A 15,562-nucleotide genomic window follows, 5' to 3' on the forward strand; every position below is an offset into this window, starting at 1 on the left:
GAAATGTGGTTTGTGTGAAGATTTGGTGAGGGAGTTGGAGCTTTTTTATAGGCATACATGATGGTAATGTGGGAAATGAAATGCCAAGATGGCAAGATCCACTGTTTTATTTTTTATTGGTTTAATTTGACATATATCGATGGGCTCGATTAATTATTTAATTGTAGATTGATTCGAAGATCGAATTTTGTTTAAATTAATGAACGTGTTGAGCTAATCACATCACACTCAAGTCAAGTGAATCAGGCTGTATTTGGCTCACTTGGTCATGGGTTAGGCTACTATATAGATTTGGTGACATGAATCAAATTAAACTAATTTATCCTATAGATTTTTTATGCGTTTTTATAAAATATTTTGGGTTAAAATAGTCCTCCAAATTGTTGTTTATAGGAAAAATAGAAAAAATTCAAACCGAAAAAGACAACAAAAGAGAGGTCATGCAAGGTGGATGGGTCTTTAATCGCACGACCTGTGCCAAACATCATATTCGAACCAGAACCAAGCACACGGTCGTGTGCTTGACCTAGCCAATGCATAGATTTCAATATTTGACATTGTGTGTACCTGCTAGAGTAAAGTAAAGTGACTTTTTGAACAGTTTGATTCTAATTAGAAGTTTGAGAAGAAACGAATATTTTAGAAACTTCAATACATGAATCAAATGTTGGTATTCAAAGTTTGCATTAATAGAAGACTGACCAGAGAATGATCGAGACTAAGGTTCTCTCATAATAGTGAGATCGAGACTAAGGTTCTCTCATAATAGTGTTTTTCTATTATCGATGAATGTTATCTGTCGATAACAATGTTCACGGACGAATTTTTGATAATTTCTGACGGATATTTCCTTTAGTAAATGGAGTCTTTTTTCTTTTTTTTTTAGTGATAGTAAATCCAAAAATAAATCTTTTAGGGTGGGAAAAAAGATATGAAATTAAATAACAATGCTAACATTAATTTTACAACTTTTGGGGGTGGGGTGACAGTTAAGGTGTGCGAATATTATAAGAGGTCAAAATGGGCTGGCTATATAATGTTTAATCATAATATTTAAATTGAGTGGTTCCTTAATTGGTTGGCTTCAAAAGGGTGGGTAATCAAGAAATATTATATTTCTAACTATTTATGTGGGCTGTGATTCTAATCTGCAGCACATTTCTCAGCAGTTTCATTTGGAAGAGGTCACGAAACTCATCTCAATACTATTGAAAATTGAAATTCATCAATGTGAAACCTTGTAATTTTACTATTTTGTTCATATTTGAAAGTCAAATACACTTTATTTCAATGTTTGACTATGAGAGCAATATTGATACTGTAAGTACTAAGTACACATTATATAAAATCAATTTTGACTACCTAATGACTTTACGTTTTTAATATGTATACAGTTGCATGAAATCAATAATCGATTCGAAATCCTCACATAAATTAAATATGACATTCGTCAATTGTCGTCTGAATTTAAAATGTGATGGTTTAGATTTGAAAACAATATTTAGTTATTAATTTGGTTCATTTGTAATATTGTAAATATTATTATGGTCTCGATTAGAAAAATATATTGATGAAACCTTGATTTAAAAAGTGATATAAGTCGTTAATTGAAATCAAGCTATGCTTCTCAGGAAATTGAAAGTGACATGTTATAATAATTTTTAACAAACTAATCAGCACATTTGAGTGCATTTATCAGTAGTTTATTATAATATAGTGTTAGGAATGTAATTAAATGCAAACTATAAATATTGTATAAACTCCAAATTATGATCTGGATCGTTAGAAAATATCTCTGTTGATATTTTTTAACGATCCAGATCATAACTTGGAGTTTATACAATATATGAGTTTGCATTTTATCACTACCCGTTAGTATTATGTGCTAAATACCCAACATTTCCGACATATAATTTTAAAAAAATGAAGAGTATCGATTGGGTAGCTATAATATTGTCTGTCTGTACGTATGTACATATGATATATTTAATGAGATTAATATTAAAAAAATCCTATTTTAAATATTAATCCTAACTCAAGAAAACATATGGTTCTTAAATGGAGTATACGATGCAAAATATTAATTTGGCATTTAGCGTATAATTGTTCCACAAATTCTGAAACAATCAATTATGGGCCATACTAGTTTGATATAATATCAAAACTGAGAAATTGTATGTTATTGAAAATTTGAAACTAGGTGCTAAAACACTAATTTCAAATATAATGTCTATATATGATTATGGTGGGATTCCACTTTTTTCCAATACGGCGGGCTACGATTAAAAAAGAGTCAACATTTTTTTGCTGTCTAGCAAAACACTTGTTTTTCTAATGTATTAGTAGTAGTAAATGGAGTACTAATTAATACTCCATGTACGAAAAGAAATATATTAATAAATGCAAATTGAACTATAATTAATCAAGAAAAAATTACAAAATCAATCACGTTTAAATGACGCACAAAACCTTTTCAGGGTGAAAAAAAGGCATACTATTAATAGTAAGAAAAAATCCATATTTTAGTCCATATATGGACATTCGCATTAATATTATTTGCTGCCTATTTATGATAAAAAGGAAACGTTATTATGGGACGAACTAAAATGACAAAGTGTGACTCTTATCATGGAATCAGACGAAGACGAAAGAAGTAATATTTAATTATAAAATTTGATGAATAGTGGTTTATCATATTATTGATTTAAAATCCTCATTTCTATACCCATTCAAAGTTAAATGTGAAATAAGCCTGATTATCTGAGAGGTTGACTAAATCAACTCTATATTTTACCTTCAGAAACGTTGACAAAATTGTAATTAGTTAATGTCAAAACCAAATTGTTTCTATTCAACATTTGTACCCCAGTGGTTAAACTATAATAACAACAAAAACCGAATAAATTAAATTTCACGAAAATGACGGTAATGTTAGTTAAATAACTAAATACAAAGAGTTGCAGCTATTCCTGTAAATAATAGGTCAATGTCAAGAATTTCTCCTTATCTGTCATGACTAATAAATTTAAATTTATTTTTTTGTATAAATCGTTGAAATTAATGATTAGATTATTAACAAACAGCTACGGTATCAAACTTGCACGCAGGAAAGGTGCAAAATATATTCCTATTCAACATAAAGATTTTTATAGTGCTTGTATGGTCATATTAATATTAATATTTATGTAACAAGTGGCACTACGTACGCGACAAGAAAAAGAATTTAAATCGGTTGCAATAATAGATCAATTACAACGACAGAAAATATATTATAATGGTTATGTTTTATAAAATTCATCTTGGTTACATGCCATACATTTGCACTTGGTGCACAAATATGTCTATATTTGCATAATATTGTCCATTTTATAGAATCTTATATCCATCGTAATAGGTCACATCCTAACACAAATATTCAATATAATTATATAATGTTTATAAAAGTAGCATCAACGAGAAAAACAAAGTGAAAATTTCCAAAGAGATACCCAAATTTGTAGGGACCGGGAACTAAATACTTAGTAATGACCAATTACTTTTAGAGCAATATATCTAGGGATGGAAAAAATACCGAAATACCAATATATTGCATCTATCATACTAAAAAATATTGAAAATATCAAATTTTTGTATATCTTTATTTTTCGGTACAATATGATACACTGCTGAAAAATATCAGTACAATAACTATATAAATTTTCGTATGCCATGGTATACCAAAAAATTTGGTTATCAACATATATTGACTATATGACATATATCGAATTTATATACAAAAAATATATTATTATAGTTATCAATCAATAATCTATTTTAACGCTTTAGTATCTTATTTAAATAAATTATAGTGTGATAGAAAATTGAAATTAGAAATAGATAGCCGAATAAAACTTATTTTTATACGCATTCTTTTGTAGGAAGGCTGAAAAATGAAAAGAGAAACTTAGTTTATTAGGCTTTATCTTGGGCCTTAGATTTAGTATCATGGCTCATTCTTTATTGATATTAAAAATAGAAAACCTACTAACTTATGTTTATATAAAAAAGAAAAATCTAGAAACCCCATAACCCAACTTTATTGGCTTTAACTTGGGCCTCAGATTTAGGAATATGGCCATTCCTAAGATATACACCACCCTCAATTCCTTATAAATAAAAATTATTTTGATTTTAGCGCGTCCCTTAAAAGAAACTTTCTATTTTAGAAAAATTTTGAACCATATATTATCTTGTACATCAATTTATTTATAATTTATACCATTAAAAATGTGGACACTAACACTATTTTTATTACTTTTTCTCTTCATTTTTATCTTACCAATTAGGCATTAAACTCCATATTATTTCAAAAGTTTCTATTTTTGAAAGAGGGAGGTAGTATTTATTTATTATATTAATAAAATCTTCTATAACTCAAATAATTTGAAAAAGAACTACGATTCGCAATATCAATGATACTATAAGAATGATAAATATTAAAATTAATTACTAAAAAGTATATTCTAGTTTCAAATTCTAGTTGATCGCACCTCTATTCTATGCTCAAGGTCTATCCTTGGTAATAATCCAAGTAAGCACCACCAAGCACAATTGCACAAATTCTTTTCATGGAAGCTCGGCCCCCGATTTGATCGGATATATACCAGCCCCATCTGAGTTTTTAGAACCTAAAAACAAGATTCCGGTTTAAAAAAAAAAATCGGGTCCTAATCCGATAGGGCCTGTCTTGACCTAAATAAGGTCCCGACCAAAATAAATTTATTTTTGTTTGTATAACAACATAAGATTTAAAAAGTACTACTATATACTAATATTTTCAGCCCTAGACTGTCTCTCCCATGCTCTCGTTGCCACCACGACCATGACTCCATGAGAATCTTGAACTGACGAAAGTGTCGTCTTCTATGTAAGCAGCGAGGACTTGAAGATACGAGGCAATTAAGTATCATTGATCCTCTCGTTAAAGAACTTTTGATAGAAAATTCTAGGGTTTCAGTTGGTGTGGGACATTTTAGGTTTGGAGTAATGTATTCTTAAAGAGAGGGAGAGGATGAGACTGAGGAGGAGAAGGGTAGAGACAATGAAAAGCTTCATGTCACTAATTTCTTGCATTGATTTATGATTAATTGGTTACGTGTGAAATTGGAATAGTATGAAATGAAATATTGTGAAAACTTAATTTGGTCGTTTATATAGGAAAACAAGTGGTAGTTTGTAGCCTCCTATAGTCTATCTTAATTACTCAATTAACTGATAATTAGTTAAGAGTATGATTAATGGTTAACTTTTTTCCCATCCAAAGTATTATCACACCACTCTCGATTAGTTCAAGTTAGGTTTAGTTTCTTCATTTTGCATATTTTGTTTAGTTTTAATACTTTAAAAACCAAGATAATGTCATTAAATTTTCAAATTATGTAAGAATCAAAAATTGATTTGTCTCTCTCTATTTTCAATTTGAAAGGAGAAAGTGATAAGCCTATAGCATTTTCTCCAACTGAAGGCGACCTCGATTTGATCGGCGCCAATGTCACAATATTTTCCTACATAATTAAATGAAGAACTAAATTCACAATGCAATTTATTAATTCGGTGTATAATTAATCCAATTAATTAGACTAGTTAGGTTCATGACTATAGTGTAACTTTTTCTTTAATAGTACTAGTAATTAAGTGCGTTTTAAATTTATCAAGAAATCCCCCGCCCCCCTAATTATTAAATATTTTATGCATATATTTAGGGATGCCGGATGCCAATCCGATCGATTTTCATGTTAGTCCGACTCGGATTGTAGACTAATCGGACTGAAATTTTATTAGATTTTGAAACCATCCTTAAGGTATCGAACTAGCCCATTAAACTAATTAGACTAAAAGCTAACAACGAAAATTAACTTTGGTAATTCTTAGTCTTAAGGTTCGGTTCCTATAATTATAATATATAGAAATATATAAAATCAAAATTATAATCACATGACATTATAAAATTCAATGTCTAACAGTCTATTCGGATCAACCCAAGCTATATTGTTACTTCTACATTCATTTACGTAAATGAAGGTACCAATGCATTGAATTAATGTTGATAGATGCAAATTAAATTAAAGTGATAGCTTAAAAGTGACAAAGTTGAGGAATAAAAAACTTTTCTCAACGAAATTCTTGTGTTCAATCTCAATAGGTATGGTATTTATTCTTTACGTTCATATGACATAGTATTTTTATTAATATTACTCCTCCGTTCCATAGTAGTTGAGTCATTTTTCTTTTTTTTTGGACGTTTCATATTAGTAGAGTTATTTTAAAGTAGGATTATTTTTCCTCTTTCTTATTTTATTATCTCTACCTTTTTCTTTCTGTCTTCACTATTACGAACGAAGGGATTAGTATAATTCTATATAAATTACTCTATTCTATTTTGACTTTGTAGTTCATACTACAAAACCATTAGGTATGGTATCACTAAATTTTGAAAGTACTAACAACTAACTTAATAACATTGTTGGTAGAATTTCGCAGACTAATGAATAGACAAATGACCATAGGGTCTTATATGATCGCTAACTATTTTAAATTGCTAACGGTTAATTATGTCATCAGTCTATATTATAGATATGATCAACACGAAGGTATTTATATGTTAACAAACTTGAATTGATTTGCAAATATATTCGTATTAATATAGTTAGCAGTTAGCAAATAGTTAGCAATTAATCACATTCCTATGACTATATTAATCACATTTGTTGGTACTTAAGTATCTGAACAATAAAAAAAAATTCTAGAACGTTGAATATGTAAAATTGATACGTTATTAGAAAAACGGCAAAAAAACATAATTGTACTTTTGTATACTCTATGCAATTTTATGTTTTAATAGATTTTTGTACTATTGTTTTACAGCATTTCATTAACTTTATTTATCGGATTTTCTAGAATATTCCTTAACTTGAGATTGTTATAAATCAGAATTAAAAAGTATAAGGACCTGAAAAATCCCATATGAAAATGATTAATTCTTATACTTCATCATTAAGTAGTTTGTGTACGTGGTGGAATGTACTCCTAGTTTGTTTCCTCAAAAATATTACTACTAAGATATAAAATTAAATTCACTTCGTGGCCCAACTAATTATGTACTCCGTAATTCATTAATTACTATACTTTCGTGACATCGTCACAATTAATATTACCTACATGATGGCATTAATTAGGAAAAATGACGCAAAGTACACGGAAATATTTCCACGTGAATATATAAAATTAGGATTTCATTAAAATACTCATAATTTTTAAATCCATTCGTAAATCTTCATGATCTAGAGACCGTAAATCGACAAGAAATGGACGAATAAATATGAAATCTTCGTACCTTCTATGATTTGAACTCGTTTGTTCATTCATTAAATTAAATAAGGAGATGAATCCACCATTATAATCAAATGATCAAAAATTTATATATGTTGTAGCTTAGTTGTTCCGCAATAATAAGACATTTCTAATGTAGATAGTCAATAATAATATTATCATAATTTTGGCAGAAAATGACATGTGTATAATATCTCCAATTAAAATCGTTAGTCATATTGTCAATATGACTATTAAGTGGTTTAAATTTATTAAGAAATTTCTAATGTAGATCGTCAATAATAATATTCGACAGAAAATGATATATATGTGTAAAATATCTCCGATTGAAATTTCAATGAGTATTGAGTGGATTCAAATTCATCAAGTAATTTCTAATGTAAAAAGTCAATATCGCATTCGCAATTGAGTACTTATTAATTAAGTGGAGTTAAATCCATTAAGAAATTTCCCTAATTATATATATTCGCTAAAAGTATGAGTGCGTAGTGCGTTGTTGTCAAATTTCTCCAATTGAAATTGTTCGAAAATGACACTTTAATAGAAAAGCCACTGAACAAGTAATCAAATGCAATTTGAATAAATTAAAAATGACATGTAACACGTTGATATAAAAATGGCACGAAATGGCACCTTTTATTTTTTGGTTCAAGATAGATCCCTATACAAATTTTATGTTTTATATTCCCTCCGTCCACGAATAAGAGTTCCGTTTTTCCATTTTGGTCCGTCCACGAATAAGAGTCTCGGTTCATAATTACCATAAATGGTAAAGAGACCCCACAATCCACTAACTCATTCCACTAATATATACAAGTAAGACCCCTATTCCACTAACTTTCTTCCACCCACTTTTCTTAACATTTCTTAAAACCCGCGCCATTTAGAAATGAGACTCTTAATCGTGGACGGAGGGAGTAATATATATTCTCGTATACTTTAATTTTTAATTATTTCCTTTAATCCTTATGTAACTGATTTGATAGAAACGCTAATTTAAGATATTAAAAATCAAAATAAAAGTAAAAGGACCTGAAAAAAAATCTCATGTGAAAATAACTATTCTTAGATTAAAGACAAGTAATGGATCGAGGAGTCATTTTTACTTAATTATGATCTAAATCAAGATGAAGTAGAATTAACTAACCTAGTTTAATGATCACTCAATAATATCAAGAAATAAGTTCATATTCACTTTGTGGTCCAATCGTTCAATTTGTTACTCAATTATCAACATTAATAATGATAACAAGTGGCTGGAAAATTTTGACTCTCTAATTAATCATTGTGATTTGAGAATAAAATGTTTTTGCACTTACATTTATACATGTGATTTTGTTCTTCTTTTGTCTATATATACTTATCATTCTGTTACAGAGATGTACATGAACAAACGACATCTAGTTAATTACATCAAACATATTTGAAAGGTAACAGTTATATTTTTACCATTTTCTATATAAAAAAATAAATGTTTACACCAAGATAATATTCTTGAATTATTATTATGATGATGCAGGGAAAATGTGGAGGTTGAAGATTGCAGAAGGCGGTGGGAAGTGGCTGACGACGACGAACGATCATGTCGGAAGACAACACTGGGAATTCGATCCAGAAGGCGGAACTCCAGAGGAACGAGCTCAAGTTGAAATTATGCGACAAGAATTCAAGAAAAATAGGTTTCGTATCAAACAAAGCGCTGACCTACTCATGCGCATGCAGGTCTCTCTCTCGTCTGTCTATCTATTTATCTATCTGTCTGTCTATGGTTAACAAATTACTAGTAGTTTGATTCAAATCTAATACACATAAACTTGGACATAATTAAGTTTATTTGAGAAATGGATAATGTCGAGATTTAGTGAAATTAGTACATTTTGTTTAAGTATTCATAAAAAAAAGTAGTTCAATTGTTTTGTCATTTGAATTTGATATTTTGGCTTCATTTTCAAATATATGTATTTAGAAAGAGAGTGATCGAGAGAGGTTATGATAGTGAACATTGTAGTTTAGTTTTTTTTTTGTTTTTTTTGTCTTTTTTGTTTTTTTTGGTTTCATACTATGATAGTATGATTCTAATGCTTTAAAATTGTTATTGACACCATGAATGCAGTTGAGAAAGGAGAATCCAGGTGGCGAGATCCCAACCGCCGTAAAAGTGAAAGAAACAGAGAAAATTACGGAGGAAGCCACCACCACAACGCTAAAACGCGCCATCAGTTTCTACTCATCCATCCAAGCCCATGACGGCCACTGGCCGGCCGAGTCCACCGGCGCTCTATTTTTCCTCCCTATGATGGTATATAAGCCCTAAGTAATTGAGTCAAACACGAGCCGCGCCCGTGCTATATTTAACCATGATCATCTGTAATTGCATTAAAAAATGTCTTTAGCCATTCTCTTTCCGGCAATTTAAAAAATTTCTCAATATATATTTTTTCTCCTCCGAAAATAATTTTCTAGCTTCGTCCCATGCATGCAGGTGATGGCCTTGTACTTAACCGACAGTATGGGCGACGCCCTTTCGCCGGCGCATCAGGTTGAGATCAAACGGTACATATACAACCATCAGGTCATATTCTTTAATTCCATTTCTTATAAAAAAAAGTGTTCCAATTTTTGTTACATCCACATTTTGTTAATTAGTATAGTACATTATATATGTCATAATTTTATAAAGTCGCATTAATTGATGTTGCAACTATTAATTTGTGGAACAGAATGAAGATGGAGGTTGGGGTTTCCACATAATGGGCCCCAGCACAACATTTGGCTCTTTGCTCAATTATATAACACTGAGGTTGCTCGGGGAAGGACCGGAAGGCGGGGAGGATAGAGCGATGGCAAGCGGCCGGAAATGGATTCTCGACCATGGGGGCGCAGTCGGGATAGCGTCGTGGGGGAAGTTCTGGCTCAGTGTAAGGCCCATTCAACAAATTTGATAATATTTTGTTTTGTGGTTGTTGGAAAATAAAAGGTTGTGATCTAGTGTGTGTGTGTATGTTTCTCTCTTTTGTTATTTAAGGTGTTGGGAATTTACGAGTGGGATGGCTGCAATCCGATGCCGCCGGAGTTTTGGTTGCTCCCGAAATCCTCACCAGTTCATCCAGGTTCTTGATCAAAGTTCAGACTATAACTTGCATGAAAATTTACTTTTTTTAGTGACATGTAGTGGTTTTGATTATATTTATGTGTTGTCCAAAATATAATGTTGAGTGAGTTAAAGTTTGCGACTGATTATAGTAGAGATTATTATATTGGTTCAAATTTCTCCTTTTACAATGATGTGAGATGGTTCAATTTTCCAACTCTAGTTCTCTTTTGGCCAATTTCTAATATAGTGATTGATGATTTGAGAATTGTAGGGAAAATGTTGTGCTATTGTAGATTGGTGTACATGCCAATGTCATATTTATATGGAAAGAGATTTGTGGGGCCCATCACTGGATTGATTCGATCTCTGAGAGAAGAGATTTACACTGAACCGTATCATAAAATCAATTGGAATAAAGCTCGAAACACTTGCGCAAAGGTATGTCCATCGTATCCGACCTATTTGGCCGAGATTTAATTAAAATTTCACTCTCTTAAGATAATTCAAAAGTTTAAATTTCATATATCTTTCATTTTAAATTATTATTCTTACACAAAAACATGTGTAAATCCTTCATTCGTCCCTAGGCAGGTGAGTAATATTTTTCACGTGTTTTAGAAAAATGATTATCCCTCCGTCCCACCGAAGATGATCCACTTTCTTTTTGGTTTGTCCTAAAAATGGAAACACATTTATCTCTACTTTATTCCCCTTTTACTTTATTCTCTCCATTTTAACACTATTATGATTTATTTCACAGTTATGTTGATTACTGACTATATTGTAAAATTATTCTCAATAGTATATTCTAAAATTATGGTGATTATATTGCAATAGTATGTTAATTATATAATAACACTATACTAATTACTATTGTAAAATTATTGATTTATTTTTGCAGGAAGATCTTTACTATCCTCACCCATTAGTCCAAGATATGTTGTGGGGTTTCCTTCACCATTTGGCTGAGCCAGTGTTGCAGCGATGGCCATTTTCCAAGCTAAGAGAGAAAGCAATGGGACTTGCAATGAAGCATATTCATTACGAGGACAACAACACTAGATACCTTTGCATAGGAAATGTTGAGAAGGTATATACTTTTGCACTGGCAAATACTCCCTCCGTCCCACATTTGGAGTCACTTATTGTTATGGCTCGAATTTTAAGAAATAGTTGAAGTGTGTAATAAATGAAGTGAGATTGTAGAGAGTGTAATAAATGAAGTGAGATAATAAAGTTGGTTGAAGGTGAGCCCTTTTGACTTTTGATTTTTGTTTTGATTTATTTTAATGTAGATAATGACATTTTTATATATTTGATGAAGAATGGGGTAAAATTGTATAACCAAATATGGAAAATTCTAAAAGTGACTCTTAAACTGGGACGAAATTTTATGGCAAAAAGTGACTCTTAATCTGGGATGGAGGGAGTACTATATATTGTATACTAATGATTTGTCCTTTTAATTAGGCATTGTGTTTGTTGGCTTGCTGGGTGGAGGATCCCGGATCGGAGGCGTTCAAACGCCATCTTGCTCGTTTACCGGACTATTTCTGGCTAGCTGAAGACGGCCTTAAAATACAGGCATGCTCTCTCTCTCTCTCTCTCGCTCTCTTGCTCTGCTCCTCATCGATCTAAATCGGTTGAATCCTTTTTATGTGCAGACTTTTGGTTGTCAAACATGGGATGCTGCGTTCGCAATCCAAGCTATTCTGTCGGCTAATCATTCTCAACAATTTGCACAAACACTGAAAAAGGCACACAGCTTTATAAAAGCCTCTCAGGTGCGTGACAACCCGCCCGGGGATTATCAAGCAATGTACCGCCTCACTAGTAAAGGCGCTTGGACCTTTGCTATACAGGACCACGGCTGGCAAGTCTCGGATTGCACTTCCGAAGGACTCAAGGTAAAGTACGAGAGAAAAAGAAAAGTAGTTACGTAAATAGTGAGTCCCACATTATTCATAGTGTAACGTATGGTGAAAATGTTTCTAAAATTCATGAGACTGACCAAAATAGTAAAAAGAGACTATTATTTGGGGACTGTTATGTTCAATTTACTTTTTCAATTTTTTCTTGGCTACAACATGATTTTTTTTTGGCAGTGTGCACTCCTACTATCTAAAATGCCCGAGGAAGTGGTGGGGAAAGGACTCGAAATGGAGCGCATCTACGATGCTGTCAATGTCATATTGTCTCTACAGAGTGACAATGGCGGATTCCCGGCATGGGAACCTAACGAAGCACCCAGATGGTTGGAGGTGAAACATCTTACAAAATATGCCTTTCCTATGAGTAATCTCCGAAATGCATGAATATAAATTCCATATTATTTTTGTTTTTTAGAAATTCAACCCCACGGAGTTCTTTGAAGATACTCTGATCGAACGAGAGTAAGTGACGAAGAATTACTTTGATAAAAAAAAGGAATCAAACTCAGGCCTTTAGCAATGAAGGGATATTACTCTACCACCACACCACTGATACTTTTATGTTAAAAACATATCTAAATATATTATTATTGTTAATTTTGGAGTTCATTTGTACCCATGTGGCTCCGCCACTATACGATAGTCACGGGTGTTTGTTTGAAGCAGACATGTGGAATGCACGTCGTCGGCCGTACAGGCGCTAGCAATATTCAGAAAGATGCACAAGGGCTACAGAAGTAAAGAGATTGAGATCAATATTTCCAGGGGAATTCAGTACATAGAAGACGTCCAAGAGCGTGATGGTTCATGGTAATATTAATTCACGGTTAAATATTCAATTTTGTTTCATCGTTTAAATATTTAACGAAAATGTCACAAGCTCTAGGGAGGTACCCAACAATTCAATTTTCACATAAAAATGGGACAAAATTGAATATTTAGACAAATGTTGCTAATAAAGATTTGGTTATTATTATATATATGTAGGACTGGTTATTGGGGCATATGTTTTACCTATGGTACATGGTTTGCTGTGGAAGCATTGGCAACATGTGGGAAAACATATAACAACTCTCCCTCACTCAGAAAAGCATGTAAATTTCTGTTGTCTAAACAGTTGGAAGATGGTGGATGGGGTGAGAGTTATCTCTCAAACAGAGACAAGGTAGTAGGAGTACTTAATTAATGTATTTTTTATCAGTCTAATTGATATATGAATAATATGTATGTTTGTGGGATCTGTAGGCATACACTAATCTTGAGGGTAACAGATCAAACTTGGTGCAAACTTCATGGGCTTTGTTGTCACTAATGAAAGCTGGACAGGTTAGTGCAACAATTTTGACATTTAATTGTAATTTTTGATATGTATGTGATTTAAAGTCACATTTACTTTTATCAGTTTCTATGTGTGATCTGGTTGTACAGTTTACAATCATAACTCTAAGAGTTATATATGTTTTGTTCCGTCGTTCAGGGTGGTATTGATCCGGAGCCCATACATCGTGGGATAAGATTGCTGATAAATTCACAAATGGAAGATGGTGACTTTCCCCAGCAGGTAATTAAGGAGATGACATAAAATCACATAATTTGTATGTATACATAAATCAAATTGATCTAATAATGTATTTATTTGATTTGGGTTGAGCAGGGTGATATGACAGGAGCATTTATGAAAAATTGCACTCTCAACTATTCATCCTATCGGAATATCTTCCCAATATGGGCTATTGGTGACTACCATCGGCTTGTTCTTGGAGCATAGCATTGCTATATATACCACACATGATTAAGTTATAAGTACGGGTAATAATATTATTCAATTTTGAACTCGTGTATTTTAAAATAAAATAAATCAAAAACTATACATAACATCTTATTTATTTTTCTACGAGCCTTCATTTTCTCAAAGCGATGGGCTATATCATCATCAGAGACTTGTAGAAAAAATTCTTTCTCAATAAAAGTTACCAAACAATCATTCAAAGGTTGATCACTAATTCTAGTTCGCAACTTAAATACTCTCTCTACACTTGCAGTAGCAACCGAAAGAATCAAAATCAACTTGATAAGCAAAAAGACAAAGTGGTAAGCCACATCCCTCTTTATTTCAACAAGCTTCATTGAAAGAGAACTAAGATCTTGGAAATTCTGAAAGCCATTACTCTTTATAGATTTTAATTAGGTTTAATTTTTTTATTTAAATTTTATCTCAAATCTTATATTCCGATTTATTTCCTTAGATGAATCTTCCTTCAATATTCATAGCTATCTTTTGGAAATTATTGTAAAATACATTACTAATAAAATTATGTACTATATAACAATAGTAGTAAAAAAAATTGGGGATACCACCGTCCCCCTTGTTTTGAATTCCCTCCACCACTTACGAAACTCATCTCAATGCAATTGAAATTCATCAATGTGAAACCTTATAATTTTACTATTTCGTTCATATTTGAAAGTCAAATACACTTTATTTCAATGTTTGACTATGAGAGCAATATTGATACTGTAAGTACACATTATATAAAATCAATTTTGACTACCTAATGACTACGTTTTTAATATGTATGTATACTGTTGCATGAAATCAATAATCGAAAATAAGCGATTCGAATTCCTCACATTAAATAAATATGACATTCGTCAATAGTCGTCTGAATTTAAAATGTGATGGTTTAGATTTAAAAACAGTATTTAGTTATTAATTAGGTTCATTTGTGATATTGTAAATATTATTATGGTCTCGATTAGAAAAATATATTGATGAAACCTTGATTTAAAAAGTGATATAAGTCGTCAAGTAAAATCAAGCTATGCTTCTCAGTAAATTGGGAGTGACAAACTAATCAGCACATTTGAGTGCATTTAACAGTAGTTTATTACTCTTCCGTCTCATAAAAGATATCATACTTATGCGATAACACGAGATTTTAAGAGATTTTATTTTGTGTGTTAGATGGAGAAAGAAAATATAATATTTACATTAATGTGAGAGAACTTTTTCCAAAAATGGAAATGTGACATCTTTTGTGGGACAAACTAAAAAGAAAAGTGTGACATTTTTTTGGGATGGAAGGAATATAATATAGTATTAGTAGTATATGCTAAATATACCCAACATTTCCGACATATAATTTTTTTAAAAAAATGAAGAGTATCG

The 15,562-nt window shown here is 31.4% G+C and overlaps 1 protein-coding gene across 2 annotated transcripts; it reads left to right on the plus strand.

Annotated features, from left to right (window-relative positions):
* The first annotated feature begins 8,661 nt into the window (after positions 1-8,661).
* Positions 8,662-14,881, plus strand: LOC125195713 (lupeol synthase-like). 2 transcript variants are annotated; one of them, XM_048093886.1, is made up of 18 exons: positions 8,662-8,798; positions 8,888-9,090; positions 9,482-9,667; positions 9,851-9,940; positions 10,089-10,286; positions 10,394-10,478; positions 10,734-10,900; positions 11,364-11,552; positions 11,933-12,046; positions 12,127-12,369; positions 12,568-12,723; positions 12,809-12,855; positions 13,060-13,203; positions 13,381-13,558; positions 13,639-13,719; positions 13,871-13,954; positions 14,048-14,202; positions 14,436-14,881. In XM_048093886.1, the coding sequence occupies exons 2-17, from the start codon at positions 8,893-8,895 to the stop codon at positions 14,159-14,161; spliced, it is 2,274 nt and encodes a 757-aa protein (XP_047949843.1). In that variant the 5' UTR covers positions 8,662-8,798; positions 8,888-8,892; the 3' UTR covers positions 14,162-14,202; positions 14,436-14,881. The 2 variants fall into 2 exon arrangements, with proteins under 2 accessions (XP_047949843.1, XP_047949842.1); XM_048093885.1 differs by lacking the exon at positions 14,436-14,881 and having other exon boundaries at positions 14,048-14,285.
* The last annotated feature ends 681 nt before the right edge of the window (positions 14,882-15,562 follow it).

This window comes from Salvia hispanica, chromosome 6 (assembly GCF_023119035.1).
Source record: "Salvia hispanica cultivar TCC Black 2014 chromosome 6, UniMelb_Shisp_WGS_1.0, whole genome shotgun sequence".
Lineage (NCBI taxonomy): Eukaryota > Viridiplantae > Streptophyta > Magnoliopsida > Lamiales > Lamiaceae > Salvia > Salvia hispanica.

What these genes read in the sequence shown, in the direction of transcription:
- LOC125195713 (XM_048093886.1), top strand. Translation starts at nt 8,893, where the DNA reads ATGTGGAGGTTGAAGATTGCAGAAGGCGGTGGGAAGTGGCTGACGACG. An exon ending in ATCCTCACCAGTTCATCCAG is followed by an intron (nt 10,479 to 10,733) that starts GTTCTTGATCAA and finishes TGAGAATTGTAG; the next exon opens with GGAAAATGTTGTGCTATTGT. An exon ending in CACTAATGAAAGCTGGACAG is followed by an intron (nt 13,720 to 13,870) that starts GTTAGTGCAACA and finishes TCCGTCGTTCAG; the next exon opens with GGTGGTATTGATCCGGAGCC.